Genomic DNA, 16,960 nt, shown 5'->3' on the forward strand with positions numbered 1-16,960 from the left:
TCTCCCGATGTAATTCCAGCCGGCGGTGCTGTTAACTCGACACGGGATTCCTGCCGCCTGCTGTAAGCTACGACGGTGGCGCGCGCACGGGGGGACGTTGGTGACGACGAAGGCGACACGCAGGCGGCAACTGCGCTACGCCCACGCACGGTAAACGCGCGGCGTGTGCTCGGAGGTCGAAAATTGGCGGCGTATTACGACGTCTCTAAACAAAGCACAGTCTAAGAGGCGGATCACGTAATTTACCGATAACGAAAGTTTCAGATTTAAAATATGCAGTGCAGAATAACTATCCAGGTCTACATCCACATGATTACTCTGCAATTCATACTTACGTATTTCCTAGAAAACTCATGTGACAGATTTACGACTCTTTCTTTGCCGTTCCACGCTCGAATACCATGAGGAAAAAATGAACACCCGTATCTTTTCGCGCGACTTCTGATTTCTCTTATGACAAAGGTTATTTTCTCTATCCAGGTGAAATGAAAGGAGTAAAAAGCATATTGCACTAGCGGAAAGATATATACTACCTACAGGAAAATTAAAGAGGCCTTTGAGGAAAAGAGGAGCACCTTTTTCAATGTCAACAGCTCGGATGGAAAACCAACATTAAACAAAGAAGCGAAATCTAAATGGTGGAAGGAGTATGTAGAGGGTCTATACGAGGGAGATGCACTCGAAGGCAATATTATAGAAAGGGAAGTGAACGTGAATGAAGGTAAGGTGCAGATGATGATACTGTGAGATGATGCCAGACCTCTGAAATATCCAAGTCGAAACAAGGCCTCGGGAGTAAACGATATTCCGTCACAAGTACTGATAGCCTTGGACGAACCAGCCAAGACAAAACTGTTCCATCTCGAATGTAAGATGTACGATATGGGCGAAATACCCCCTCCCTCCACCAATACTTAAAGAAGAATATAAAGATTCCCATTCCAAAGAAAGCAGTAGCTGCCAGGTGTGAAAATTACCGCACAATCAGTTTGATAAGTCACTGTTGCAAAACACTAGCACAAATTCTTTACATATGAATGGAGAAACTGGAAGAAGTCGATCTCAGGGAAGATCATTTTGTAATCCGGAGAAATGTAGGAACACGTGAGGCAATACTGATCCTCATTTATGGACTCAGTGAAAGCTTTTGAAAGTGGTGACGAATAATCTCTTTGAAATTCTAAAGATAGCAGGGATAAAATACAGGGAGCGAAAGATTATTTAAAACTTGTACAGAAACCAGGAGCATGAAAGGGAAGCAGTGGTTGAGAAGGGAATGAGAAAGAGTTGTAGCCTGTACCCGATTTTGTTCAATCTGTAGAATCGGGAAGCGGTAAGGGAACCAAAGAAAAATTTGGAATAGGGATTAAAGTTCAGGGAGAAGAAATAACTTTAGTCTTTGGCTATGAAGTTTCAATTGTGACAGAGACAGCTAAGGACTTGGAGGAGTAGTTGAACGGGATGGACAGTGTCTTGAAAGGAGGATATAAGAAAACATCAACAAAAACAGAACAACGACAATGGAATGTAGTCGACTTAAATCAGGGGATGCAAAGGGAATTTGATTAGGAAACGAGACACCTAAAGTAGTACATGGGATTTGGTATTTGGGCAGCAAAATAATTGATGTTGGCCGAGGTAGAGAAGATATAAAACGGGTAGACTGACAATGGCAACGAAAGTATTTCTGAAGTATACAGATTTAAGTGTTAGGAAGTCTTTCCTGAAACTATTTTTCTGAAGTGCAGCCATATGTGGAAGCGAAACATGGACGATAAACAGATTACACAAGAAGAGAATAGAGGCTTTGAAATGCGATGCTACAGAAAAGTGTTGAAGATTCGATGGGTCTATCACTAATGAGGATGTACTGAACAGAATTGTGGAGGAAAGAAATTTGTGGCGAAACCTGACCAAAAGAAGGGACATTTTGATATGGCATATTCTGACATGACAATGGATCACCAATTTAGTATTGGGGGGAAGTGTGCGGAGGGAAAATCGTAGAGGGACGCTAAGAGATGAATACATTAAGCAGATTGTGAAGGATGTATGTTTCAGTAGTTATTCGGAGATGAAGAAGCTCGCACAGGATAGAGTAGCGTGGAAAGCTGCATCAAATCAGTCTTCGGACTGAGGACCACAACAACAACAACAACAACAACAACAACAGGTGGGAGTCAAATACTTTGGCATTCGGGGCAAAACGCCGGTGACTGAATTTTCGTGGATTTTCTCTGCCTCGTGATGACTGGGTGTTGTGTGATGTCCTTAGGTTAGTTAGGTTTAAGTAGTTCTAAGTTCTAGGGGACTGATGACCATAGATATTAAGTCCCATAGTGCTCAGGGACATTTTTTGAATTTTCGTGAAAAGACCTCGCCGCCACGGAAAATGACCTTCAAAATTTTTGGTAACATTTTCGGAGAACAGCGATCTTGTAAGCTACATAAAATTAGTGAAAAATTCTAGATCAAAATGGTTATTTTACTTAAAATGACCGGTTTCGGCATAGCGTTAGGCCAACTTCAGAACAGCGACATCAGCAGAAGTTGATAATGTCCAGAACAGTTAGTAACCTCAGTCGCTGAGTTTGAGCAGTTTCAGCGCCTGAGGTCTATTGACTGTTCCGGACATTATCAACTTCAGCTGATGGCGCTGTTCTGAAGATGGCCTAACGCTATGCCGAAAACGGTCATTTTAAATAAAATAACCATTGCGATCTAGACTGTTTATCAATAATTTTGTATGGAAAATGACCTTGTTTTAACGACTGATACCCCAACTCGGTTTACATGTATGTGACGCTCTCTCGCCTATTTCGCGACAATACAAAATGAGCTCCCACTTTTTTGAACTTCTTAGATGTTAGTCAATCTTGTCTGGTAAGAATCCCATACCGCGCAGCAGTGTTCCGGAAGAGGAGGGACAATCGTAATTTACGCAATCTCTTGTTGCATCTTCTAAGCGCTGTGCCAATAAAGCGCAATTTCTGCTTTGCTTTGCCGTCAATTTCTTCTATGTTATCGTTCCAAGTTAAGTTATCGTAGTTCTAATCCATAGGGATTTATTTGAATTGACGACCTTTAAATTTGTATGATTCATCCTGTAAACTAAATGTAATGGGATGCTTTGTAGTGCTCATGTAGAGGACTTTATACTTTTTATTGTTTAGGGTCAGTTGCCACTTTTCACAGCTTGCAGAAATGTTGTCAGCTTCTTTTTCATTTCTGCCGGTATCAGGGGGCCGCGTTTTGACGGGCGCACCTACTGGACAGCTATTCTGCTTTATATTTTTTTAAACAAGTCACTGTTTTAGTTGGTGACAGGACGCCGCCTTTTTACAACAAGCGCCATCGAAAAAAAAAAAACGCTTTTCGATTAGTTAGGGGAATAACGGAAATAAATTCAAGCTGCAGTTAAATGCTCTTTAAGTTACTACACCATGATCGCTTTCGAGGCTTCTAGCCCTTATCATCAGATGTACCTGATACATCAAATCGATTTGTTGTATGTTCTGAACGATGTCTTACTGACATCGATTGAGCTTCATTAATTGCACTGCCTAACCAGGGACGCAGTGCTTAACTTACGAAACACCTCCAGAGACATGGCATAGTCAAATGAAGAGTCTGAGGTAATTTCTTATTTTGCCTAATTCATCGTATGATTCCATTACCCGCAGCCCAGCAATTACGAGAAGTTTACAATTTCTGAATATTCCTTGTTAGGTAATAGCTTAATCTCATCTATTTTCTTGGATAGGGAGGAGGGGTGATGGCACTATATCCGTATGTGATCTCAGTTTATTTTTCTATCCCGTACTCTTGTCATATATCACTTCTTCACAAACTAGACAGTTAGCAAAACACATGTAACTGGAATTGAAACCAATTTCATTTTTCAATATGAATGAAGATTTTTTTGAAGTATAAATAAGGTAACTCCATTGTATTACGTTGCCTCATATTTCGTTTCTCTCTTTCCCTTACAGCATCTAATGCAGCTTTTTCTCCGAAGAACTACCTGTTGTACGTCTCAATGAAGTGACCGACGTTGGACTGTCATCGTGTTTGTATTTCAGCAGCCCTCATACTGTCTTCCCAGCATTTTGATGTCTTGATTAAGCGCTAACCTCCATTTTCACTGACGAAACCCAATTTTTCAGTGAATTTGATTGCTCCAATCCTGCATGTTGAAGTTCATGAAACAGCCTAAACTCTTAAGTATATCTTGCACGCTTACTACAACAGAACTGTAATTTTTTTTCAGTCTAGTAACTTGGTAGCAGTTTACTTGATTGACATTGAAGCCTGTCGCTCATTCACAATCATAGTTTGAGTCAAGAGTTGGCGATACTTGAAACATTCTTCATCTTTGGGAAAGGCTTTCACAAATTGTTTCATTACATCCAACTTATTTTGTAGAGGTGGTACAAGATTTTTTCGGACCCGTGACGTTCTTGCACAACAAGAAATTGAGACAAAGACCTTGTCATAGTAATTACCATATATACTAACTAGTGCAACCACTGCCACCGCAATTTCAATTTCATATTATTAGTAATTGGAACATTATATGAAATACAAAACATCGCAAAAATTGTATTTTTTTAAACATATCGATAGTTAATTTAAAAAAATATAGTCCGTGGTGTGGCTTTTTTGTTATTGTGTTTTCATTGCGTACACTAAATAGTAAGTCACTTACATTGACTCAGTTTTTCGTCGTCGGCTTGCGTAACTAAACACACATCCAAAACTCCTGCTTACTAACAAGAGGTATGGTTGTGAATACAGCAGCCTGTCAAACTCAGAAACTGTATCATAAAAACGCGCACACACAGCAGAATAGATATGTACTTCCGGCCAATTTTCATTTTACATTTAAAAATGGTTCAAATGGCTCTGAGCACTATGGGACTTAACATCTGAGGTCATCAGTCCCCTAGAACTTAGAACTAATTAAACCTAACTAACCTAAGGACAGCACACACATCCATGCCCGAGGCAGGATTCGAACCTGCGTCCGTAGCGGTCGCGCGGTTCCAGACTGTAGCGCCTAGAACCACTAGGCCACCCCGGCCGGCTTTTACATTTACTTCCATACTAAGTATCGTATTGCCCGTATGAATTATGTTGGCGGGTAGCAATGACTGGAGTGAATTCCTCTAGCTGCGAAATGCCGGAGAGTGAGTTAATCAAAATGGCTCTGAGCACTATGGGACAACATCTGAGGTCATCAGTCCCCTAGAACTTAGAACTACTCAAACCTAACTAACCTAAGGACATCACACACATCCATGCCCGAGGCAGGATTCGAACCTGCGACCGTAGCGGTCACGTGGTTCCAGACTGACGCGCCTAGAACCGCTCGGCCACACCGGCCGGCAGGTGAGTTAATCGAGAGATCCCTAGAGAGTGGAATGCATGTCCGTCAATGAGCAGCACAGCTGTTATTTGCGTGCCAATCAGAATGTTTACCCCGTTTTTTCGTTAGATAAATAGAATGGTGATTGTGTAAGTCAAGGCCATGATGAGAACTGGAGCGCTTGTGGCACTTGATTGGAATATAACAACTCAATTTTCTGCGAAGCTGTAAAAGAAAACTTTATCAGTAGGGAAAAACCAATCTAGGTGGTCAAAACAGCATTAGCTTATTTGACGCGGGATTGAGAAAACTTCATGTACTTCATATTATAGAAATTAATATGCGAGGATTTTTTTTAAATAATCCCGATCATTTGGCCAAAGAGGATTGTAAATGTCGGTTCTTTTCAGCCAAATGTCAGCTGAGCTCGTATAATAGGGCAGAGTCAGAAAGAGGAGAGGGGTGGGGAGAGGGGAGCGGAGAGGGGAGCGGAGAGGGGAGAGGGGTGGGGAGGGGAGCAGAGAGGAGGGGAGGGGAGGGCGCGACCGACAATATTTGGGTGGGGATTTACAGGTCAAGAGAAACTTCTCGAGAACTTTGGTTGGAATCGGGAGTTGAACGTATTTTTATTTTACTTTGTGGGCGATAGGTCACAGCCAAAGATATGAGACACGTAAGATGTATTCGAAGTTGCGATTGCGGACAATCATCAGCTGTGTAATGGAACGGCGACAATTAAAATTTTTTCCAGAAAGGGACTCGAACTTGGATTTCCAGGCTACGTGAGCAGTCGCCTGAACCGTTTGGCTATCAGTGCACATACCGTCGTTCACGCGTCACAACCTGCACTTCTGCACTTGCTGTAATTTCCGTCCTGGGGGGGGGGGGGCATTTTAATTGAAAGCCACTGCTTGGTATCGCAGATAAATACCATATTGCAGTGCATGTGTTGTTAAGAAGAACAATGGAATCTGACGGAACTCTGCATCGTACTCCTTAACAACACAGGCGCTGCAATATCAAAAAATTGAGGACCTAGTGTGGGTAATGTGTATCTGGAAGTGGGTGTAACAGAGTTAAGTCAATTACTTCCTCAGCTTGTGTTCTATACGTAAGTATTTACGTGAGAGCTTGTTTGACAAATGCACCAGCGATATTGTATCGTTACAGCCAGTACCGTTTATCGTAAATACTGGTCTTTGCGTGGATTTCAAATCCATCACACGTATTAACTGCAAGTAAATGGTCGGTGGATTTGGGCGGGAGAGGGAAAAAACACGAGGTCATCGGCCCCACCGGACTAGGGAAGGATGGGGAAGGAAGACGGCCGTCCCTTTCAAAGGAACCATACCGGTGTTTGCCTGAAGCGATTTAGGGAAATCAAGGAAAACCTAAATCAGAATGGCCGAACGCGGGTTTGAACCGTCGTCCTCCCGAACGTGAGTCCAGTGTGCTAACCACTGCACCACCTTGCTCGGTGCCATCAGACGTATGTAAAAATACATAATAATGGAATCCATTTAATAATTACCAATAAAATTAGAAATAATGTACCAAAAATATGTACCATTTACTTCCAGATAACCTTATGATGGCAATTCAGGCGTAATATGCTTATAGTAAAATAAAAGCAATCAAACTTAGCAGCGTACTATAATTATAGATTATGACTGTACAGTGTCCTCAAGAGACATGTACTACACAACAGGCCCACAAGAACATAAATTGTTGAGTAACAGTACTGAAGAATGGGTCGCAGACGTGTACTGTACGCTGTCTCCTTCATTAATGAGAAACACTTTCTTGCAACTTGCCCAGTAAATCTAAACTGACAATATGCTTTCACTACATCGACATTACGTGCTCGTTCCATTTGACGTCACTTTGAAACGTCACACCTAGATATTTAATCGACGTGATTACTGCTCTGTAATATGGCAGCATATTATCTTCGACAAAATGTGGCAACTCGAAGCGAAGCCTTTCGATAAAATGCTCTGAATGTACCATAAAACATTTACGCTCCTCGATAAGCTGCTCCAGCACCATAACCCACAGAAATTATTAAATAACTGCAGACTTCTGCAAAACGACAGCAGAGACGTCAATATCAATTCAGCTACAGCAGCCCACCCCTTGCTGACCGCCTGTTGAAAACACGCCTTGTATTAGTCTAAATTGGATATGAACCACACGTAGATGGACATCTGTCACAGCAGTCGACATTGATCGGCCTTTCTGGATGGGTACGCATACAACGAATATGAATTGCCCTTTTAATTGGGACAGAATTAATGATTGAAGGTATCGTTGGTTTCGCTCTGTAAATCCGAATGTACTTAAATTCAAGTTAATCCACGAGTATAAAAACTACCCAGTGCAGCTCATGCCGAACCATTTTCAGTGTGTACAGACTCCAATACTCGGCTGGCAGACGCAGACATACGACGGGAAAAGTGACCAACCTAACCTAACCTTTGATATTAATAGCCCCAGCTGTCACTAATGGCTGAAATAATGTTATGTTTTGTTAACATGCAAACGCAATGCGTTTCGAACAACTTACGCTCATCACCAACAGTATGATATAGAGGAAAGAGAAATTCATTTTAACCCTCTTCCAAAAGCAATGAACTGCTATAAACAGTCTGGAACGAAATTCTACATTGTGTGGTCATATTGTCCGTAGTTGTTCACAATTCCTGGTGTATTTTCGTTCCGTCATTATAACTACAAGAAATAGTGTTTTGCTTTCAGTGATAATTCATGATGCTTTACCTCTATAAGGCGAAACGCGTCTGGTGAAGAAAAAAAAACGCTCTATTCCTTCTACTTGCAAAGAGGGAACGAAAGTACTCCAGGAGCCTGCAACTACATTAAACCCTTATTTACTACAGTACGAAGGAAAGTCAAGAAGTACCTCCACTTTCGTTGTAATTGTATTTCGGTTAGCAGTAAGGTTTAGTGTGCCAGCCTGCCGCTAGATGGCCCCGTTCTCCTCGCTTGTGGCAGGTTTCAGTGTTGAAGCATCAGTTTGGTTTACGCTTTTGCGAAATAAACACGGCTGATCCACGCTCTGTTTGCATCAATGAAAACAGCGCTTCATAATCCTTCATTTTTTCTTTTTTTCTCTTTTGCGTTCTGACTGTGTTGCAGGAACTGAAATTCGTCGAAGACGTTCAGCACAATACAGCGGCACTATTTTACCTTGGTCAAGTGTTTACCAGTGGAATGAACCATTAAAAACCGGCCGACCAAGCGTAGAGGATGAGGAAACGACAGGACGTCCCGTCCTATTCATTACTGATGGCAACGATGACCAAGTCCGTGACCTGATCTTTAATAACCGTCGATTAACTCTTGATGAAATGTGAAACCAAATGAAGATTCTTCATGGTTTCGCATATCTACATGTGCATCTATACTCCGAAACTTTTTGTACCTCCCCCTCTTTCAGATTCCAGTCGCGAATGGTCTGCGAGAGAAACGATTGCTGGAAAGCATCCGTGAGAGACCGCATCTCCCTAATTTTTACGTTCTTTTCGTGAGATATTTTCAGGAGAAAGCAATATATTGCTTGACTCTTCTAGAAACGTAAATTCTGCGGAACTCTAACAGTAAGCCACACTGTGAAGCAGAATGCCTTTCTCTATTGTTATGAGACTGAAGTTGACTTAGCATCTCCTTCACGCTTTCGCGGATACTAAATGAACCAATAATGAAACACGCTGCTCCTCTTTGTATCTGCTCCATTCCGTCTGTCAGTCCTCCCTCCAATAAAATTATCTGGTACTGATTCCAGACTGAAGTACAAGATTAAAGTATTGGTCAAACGAGGGATTATTTCTAGCCATCTCCTTCGCGAGCTGACCACACTTCTGGATGATTTCTCCAATGAATCCTAGTCTGCAATCTGACTTACTGCTATTACTTTTATGTGGACGTTCCAGTTTAACAGACCTATACGCATGTCGCTAGATATTCAATGCATGAGGCTACTTCCAGTGATTGTTCGGCGAATACAATAAAAGGTATGTCTGGTAATTTAAGCGCAATATGTTACATATGTTTATGTTGAAGGTCAACAGACAATCCCTGCACCAACCACTGATCTTCAGCAGGTCTTCCTGCATTTCACTAAGATTTTCTTAGCGATGCGACTTCTCTGTATACAACAGCAACATCCGCGAAAAGCCTCATGCAACTTCCGACGTTACGCATGACTTCATCTATACGCAACGTGAAAAGGAAAAGTCCTATAACATTCACCTGAGGTAGACTCGAAATTACACTACTGACCATTAAAACTGCTACACCAAGAAGAAATGCAGATGATAAACGGGTATTCATTGGGCAAATATATTATACTAGAACTGACATGTGATTAGATTTTCATGCAATTTGGGTGCATAGATACTGAGAAATCAGTACCCAGAATAACCATCTCTGGCCGAAATAACGGCCTTGATACGCCTGGGCATTGAGTCGAACAGAGCTTGGGTGGCGTGTACAGGTACAGCTGCTCATGCAGCTTCAACACGATACCACAGTTCATCAAGAGTAGTGACTGGCGTATTGTGACGAGCCAGATGCTCGGCCACCATTGACCAGACGTTTTCAATTGTGTGAGAGATCTGGAGAATGTGCTGGCCAGGGCAGTAGTCGAACATTTTCTGTATCCAGAAAGGCCAGTACAGGACCTGCTATATGCGGTCGTGCATTATCCTGCTGAAATGTAGGGTTTCGCAGGGATCGAATGAAGGGTAGGGCCACGGGTCGTAACACATCTGAAATGTAACGTCCACTGTTCAAAGCGCCGTCAATGCGAACAAGAGGTGACCGAGACGTGTAACCAATGGCACCCCATACCATCACGCTGGGTGTTACGCCAGTATGGCGATGACGAATACACGCTTCCAATGTGCGTTCACCACGATGTCGTCAAACACGGATGCGACCATCACGATGCTGTAAACAGAACCTGGATTCATCCGAAAAAATGACGTATTGCCATTCGTGCACCCAGGTTCGTCGTTGAGTACACCATTGCAGGCGCTCCTGTCTGTGATACAGCGTCAAGGGTAACCGCAGCCATGGACTCCGAGCTGATAGTCCATGCTGCTGCAAACGTCGTCGAACTGTTCGTGCAGATGGTTGTTGTCTTGCAAACGTCCCCCTCTGTTGACTCAGGGATCGAGACGTGGCTGCACGATCCGTGCAGATAAGATGCCTGCCATCTCGACTGCTAGCGATACGAGGCCGTTGGGATCCACGGCGTTCCGTATTACCCTACTGAACCCACCGATTCCATATTCTGCTAACAGTCATTGGATCTCGACCAACGCGAGCAGCAATGTTGCGATACGATAAACAGCAATCGCGATAGGCTACAATCCGACCTTTATGAAAGTCGGATACGTGATGGTATGCATTTCTCCTGCTTACACGAGGCATCACATCAACGTTTCACCAGGCAACCCGGTCAATGCGGTTAGAAACTTTCCTCGTGTCAGCACGTTGTAGGTGTCGCCACCGGCGCCAACCTTGTGTGAATGCTCTGAAAAGCTAATCATTGGCTTGTCACAGCATCTTCTTCCTGTCTGTTAAATTTCGCGTCTGTAGCACGTCATCTTCTTGGTGTAGCAATTTTAATGGCCAGTAGTGTACTTTTAAGTCTGAAGATTTCTCTCTGTTGAGGATGACATGCTGTGTTCTGCTTCCTTAGAACTCTTCAATCCAGTCACACGCTCTTATTTTGCCCATTAGACAGCGTTGCTGAACCATCAACCTACTACTTTCTGAGTCTCAGGTTTTGTCACGACGGGGACCAGCTTAATTTTCAGATATTATGTGCAACGTAGGTCCCAAAACAACTCAATGAAGAACACAAGCGAAATCTTGTAAGAATCTGTCAGCCGCTACTGAACCGTCATGTTAATAAAGGAGAAATGTTTTTGAAATGAATACTCACTAGAGATGGAACATGAGTTGATCACTAGAACCGCAGGTAAACTTCGGAGCATGGAATAGGAACAATGCGGGTCTCCAGCTAAAAGGAAGTTCAAGTATAAACTCTCTATAGGAAACGTTAATGGCAGCTTTTTTTTTTTTTAACGCACAACGGCCAAGGGCCAACATTATGTGAAAAAAGAGGGGTCAGGAATATTTCTGCATGCCCAATATCAATGACGACTGGAAACCTCTTTTTAACACCGTCAATACGCAATGCTTTTTTAACCAATAGGGATTTGTGATCTATTCAGTAATGGAAGAGCTACTGCGGTACGGTATGATTTGTTTTTTATTCAGTTTGTTGCCATAATGGCTAGGCAACACATACCATATATTCTTTAGATAGAAATTAGGAAGCATTCTTACTTTTACATTTAGTCCTGCTCACTGGCAACATGCAAGAATACCCTTTTTATGGAAGTGTCATCAGTATCACTGACCCATGAGATGAGTAATAGCAAATCGGGTCTTCCACGTAATTGTCCGGATAAGATTTCTGATAAGCATTCGTCTGTGCATTTAATATTATTAACTTCATTTCCCGAGATACTGAAGCAACATTTTTAAATGAAAAGACTATTTTTTAACGAAAATTGAAACCTCTTGAGATTAATACAACACAGAGATCAAGTTTGTTATTTTTTGTCGTAAAACTCAGTGTTAAATTTCTGTTAACGTGGCGGCCAAGGCGACAGTCACGATTGTTGTCATGTAACGATTCCACTGCAACTGAAGCAAATCTGCTGTATGTCTATAATCCTATCCCTCATATTTCGAAAGCAAAAAGTTTCACCGCAAACATTAACATGCGCTGTACTTACTGATTAGATGACGTTGCCCGGGTACGTATTCACCCCGCGCTTACATAGAAAAAAGAATTAACTCATTCTCCAGTTTAAAAACGAACTTATGGGATTAAATATGGATTCCACACCGATGTTCGTTGTATCCTATTATTTTTTTACGTCAGTCCCTTTCCATCCATCGGAATTGCCGCCAATCAGCCAAGCGGCAATAAACACCGCGGAATGGCCGCTAATGTTAATTCTTCTCGATTATTTTTATATTTCACGCTAATTACATCAGCATCCAATCCCTAAAGATACAACCTGTTTCTTTTTCGAGATATTAAGTCAAATGAAGAATGGAAAAGAATATTGAGAATAGTTAAATAACGATCAGTTTGGCTTCAGGAAACGTAAAGACATCACACAGGCAGTTCTCACATTATGCTTGACAAGGCTTTAGAAAAACCAAGAGACGTCGACTGGATTTGTCGACCTAGAAAAAGCAATTGCAGTGGGCGCTAGTGGTGTCAACTATACTGCCACATCGTGGCGTTCCTACCTTACCGACGCTTTCTGCAGCAGAGCACTCGATGGTCGCTCACCTGCAAAAAAAGAAGCATGTAAGCGTTAAATCATTGTCACGAACAGTAATATAGTTCTTATAGTCACCCGAACACAAGTTATTTTATTTAAATATTTATCAGGTTTTGTGGGACAATGCGAGCCAAAGGTGGTCATTGGAGAAATCAGCACATATCTTCCAGAATACCGATTAGAACATATATTTATAAAAGAATTAATATAACATGAAAAAATTGTGGGAGGGAATGAAACATATATAATTAAAACAGGCGAAGTTTTATATTTTAGCAGGCCGGTGTGGCCGAGCGGTTCTAGGCGCTATAGTCTGGAACCGCGGCGCGACCTCTACGGTCACAGGTTCGAATCCTGCCTCGGCCATGGATGTGTGTGATGTCCTTAGGTTAGTTCTAAGTTCTAGCGGACTGATGACCTCAGATGTTAAGTCCCATAGTGCTCAGAGCCATTTGAACCATTTTTTTATATTATCCCGCTACGATCAAGCCAGAGCAGCCTCGTCAACAGATGGAAGGAAGTGCCCTAAACTGAACACTTCAACTCCCCTGCCCCAAAAGCGGACCTATGGTCTCCTGGCTACGTATTCCTCTGAAAGCTAGTAGCACCAAGTGTGAACAGTAGTTTAGGATTCTACTACTACGTAGCAAAGCGCACACATCGCCCGCTTCATTTGTAGTTTCTCTGTTCGCTGTTACATATTTTGACAATGGAAAAATGTTTCACGTTGTGTTTCATTCAGCCTAGGTGTGTTCGTGTACAGTAAGGTTTAAGGTTTGGAGGGAAACAGACTGTCCGATAATTCGTATTGCAGTAATTGCACACCAAACTCTTGAATGCACACCATGCACAGTCTCTTGATGTGACTGGGGCCAGCGGGTTCACGGGTTCCGACCAATACAGCAAGTCTTAAGTGTTACATGGTGCATTAATTTTTCAGCATTCTCTCGAAGGCTCCTCTTGACTCGTCTGGTTTTTCTCGTCTGTAACCGACGCGCCACGTAGCGCACTGTCCGGGCAACGGCCTGGAGCATCGTGCGGTGATGGGAGCCGACCTACAAGGAGAATGAAACCCACAAAATGGCGGAGAAAGCGCTTGCGTCGTACCCACACAGGAGCGCACGTCAATTGGACCGGCTGTAGCGTTTCTGCAGTTCAATGTGCAGTGTGGACGCGACACAAAGCGAGCATGACTGCCGTCGACAAGTAGGTGGGCCTTGACACTCGAGGAGCACGCGTAATGGTCTGTGAGCTACGAGGGCGGCGGGTCCCCCAGCTGGCGAGGCGCGGGGTACCAATTGCGCGACGGCTGGCCGATCGACCCCGCCCATTGTCTCCCATTGGGACTAATAACTGCCCATCTGAATGTGACCGGCAGGGCAGGCGCACGACTTGACAAAACAGAGCCGCCGGCCTGGCTGGCTGGCTAGACGTGCGTCGTCCCGTCACTGTTCTCCCCCACCACCTGCCGTCTCTTCTGTCTGCGCAGCCGGCTGCAGCTGCAGCTGCGTAGGCACTGCGTACTAGGGACGGCGGTTGTCGCTCAAACAACAGGCATTCAGTTATGCGTTTCTTTTTTCATCTCCATTTCAACGTGATTATTAAAACCGCTCAAATTAACCGCTTTCTGAAATAACCGATATTCAGTTTTTTGTTGCTATTATTTCCAGCAACCGAAGTACATTGGATTGGGTTGGATTGTTTGGGGGGAGGAGACCAGACAGCGAGGTCATCGGTCTCATCAGATTAGGGAATGACGGGGAAGGAAGTCGGCCGTGCCCTTTCAAAGGAACCACCCCGGCATTTGCCTGGAGCGATTTGGGGAAATCACGAAAAACCTAAATCAGGATGGCCGAACGCGGGATTGAACCGTCGTCCTCCCGAATGCGAGTCCAGTGTGTTAGCCACTGCGCCACCTCGCTCGGTCACTAAATTACACATCGAACAAGTATCGAAAAATTATAAGAAATCCTCAGGCTTCTACATTATGTGTTTCAAGACACACAGAATCAAACTATCAGATAAAATAGACAAATGATAAGAAACAGTCCATCCAAAAGAAAAAGTAGAGAGAGAGAGAGAGAGAGAGAGAGAGAGAGAGAGAGAGAGAGAGAGAGAGAACATTTGCAGTAGTCTCCTATCGATACCAATTTTTTAAAACTTTGCACAGAAAACATGTTGTAGTCGAGCATTACTCCACTATTTGGGCATTACGTGTAGTCAGTGTTAAAGTGGCAAAACTGAAGGTGAAAAATTCTATTTTTCGTATTAAGTTGTCCGTTTTCAAGGGCTACAAGCGGGTAAAGCCTATGTACGCACAGACAGCAGATTAGCTACTTTCCATTTCTACCGTTATCATTTCTACTTAATATTTCATGACAATAGTTAATAAACTGGATGCCTCGGTTCAGGCTCTTCCTGTAGCGCTGAATGAGGCAACCTGGAACTATCTGCTAAGCGAAAGCTGTGGAAACGGTTGCCTATCTAAAACTTATGGCAGTCGTATCCAGCTACTCTTAATAACACTTCCAGCCCTATGAATTTACCTTAAATAAAATCAACAAAAAGGAAAGCATAGGTGGTGTAACTTGAAATGGCTCAATACCTCAATCGAATTCTACACGAAGAATTCCACGTGCAGCTACAAAAACACAGTTTGTATCGACTTCAAGAGTCCATCGAAAAGAAAGTAAAAGCGCTATCGTCAAGGCTTCACGTTACGATCTGGGACACCTATTTTAGACGACAAAATAATGGAAACACGTGACTTGTAATGTTTCAGCGCATCTTTCACAAGTTAAATTACGACTTTAAAAATTTTTGTGTATTCTAAAGTCATTTTCCCCAATTTCTACGCGTAAAATGATCGTCCTATAATTACGCGTTTCAGTTGCTACGATTTCATATTAAAAACTCCACAGTATAAAGTTCGCAACTTTTAAGTTCTGCTTCAAAATTAATGTTAACGATTAATGAAAAGACAATTTTAAAATAGTCAAATAATAAATTCCTTTATCTCGCTATTTCAGGTTGCCACACAGTACTATCTTATAATACACCTTTTTTCATTATTTTTCTTGTTTTCCCTCAAGCAGCTACATGTCAAAAGCACAATTACCAATACATTTTTGTTAAGCTCAGTTACCAAATTTATATTGTTAAATGTGCTGCAAGAAGAGACGAATATTTTCGATGATAGACAATTCATTTGACGTTTTCGATTGGTATGTGCCTCAGCCTCATTGCGTTGGAACCGTTCGAAGGCCCGTGAACGATGCTGTTTGTATGCAGATATTAACAAGGAGAGATCCAAGTGGTGGGATCGACTTTTAGAAACAATCTATACGGTAATGTTGGTTAAGATCCCAGCGACTCTCACCTTGCAGCCATTCACCATGGTGGGCCCTAGTTTGCAAATAATCGACGAAAAAAAGTTTCGGGATTTCGCGTGATCCTCTACAAGTTTAATAATAGTAGCAATTCCCGCATCAGTTGCATAGTGGATTGGTAAAGATCACATGTAAAAGGTTCTGGGTTCTAACGCTGTAAGGTGCTTCGGAAATTTTTTATTCTTAAATCTCTATAGAAATGACTTTGATAATTTTTTATTCAGTTAATTGGTTTAAACTTAATTTTTTTCTGTTCCTTTGTCAATTCTGTTAGTCACCGTATGAAACCCATAAACTGCTCTCATTTTTCTTCCTATCAGTCTTTTCCACTTGGAATCGTGGTTCATGTGATTTTGATTATTGTTATGTATAAACATGCGATTTAATTTGTTCCATTTTATGATCTTAGATTTTCGTCCACGTTGTTGCTTTGATTGTTTCTATTTTTCATTTTGCTTTCATTTTGTTTTACTTACAACCCCTCCTTTAGTTTAGTTCACCATCTCCATTAATTTGTCTGTCGTGCAATAAGAATGTTTATGTTAAGATTGCAATTCAAAAAGATGTACATCTTGTAATGAAAAATACATTCTTAACATCACCGCACAGTCAGTAAGCACAGTCAGTAAGCAACCAACAGATCGGCGTTTTCATATGTTTAAACATTTTGATAGAGGAATAAAGAAATTTAAATTCACATGCACAAAAATTCCAAGGGGAAAAAGAACGACAGAAGAAAAAATATGAGCAACTGAAGACGTTAATATGTCGATTAAGAAGACGTGACAAAGGAATACAAATAAAAAAAT

At 42.2% G+C, this 16,960-nt stretch overlaps 1 protein-coding gene across 1 annotated transcript in view; it reads right to left on the reverse strand.

The window, feature by feature from the left end:
* The window catches only part of LOC124557856 (exostosin-1), a 296,909-nt gene extending 284,121 nt beyond the window's left edge, over positions 1-12,788 (reverse strand). Inside the window, exon 1 of the mRNA XM_047130899.1 lies at positions 12,733-12,788. Within this exon, the coding sequence (XP_046986855.1) occupies positions 12,733-12,788 (56 nt within the window). The remainder of the gene's footprint in view (positions 1-12,732) is intronic.
* Between the last annotated feature and the right edge of the window lie 4,172 nt (positions 12,789-16,960).

This window comes from Schistocerca americana, chromosome 1 (genome assembly GCF_021461395.2).
Source record: "Schistocerca americana isolate TAMUIC-IGC-003095 chromosome 1, iqSchAmer2.1, whole genome shotgun sequence".
Classification (NCBI taxonomy): Eukaryota; Metazoa; Arthropoda; class Insecta; order Orthoptera; family Acrididae; genus Schistocerca; species Schistocerca americana.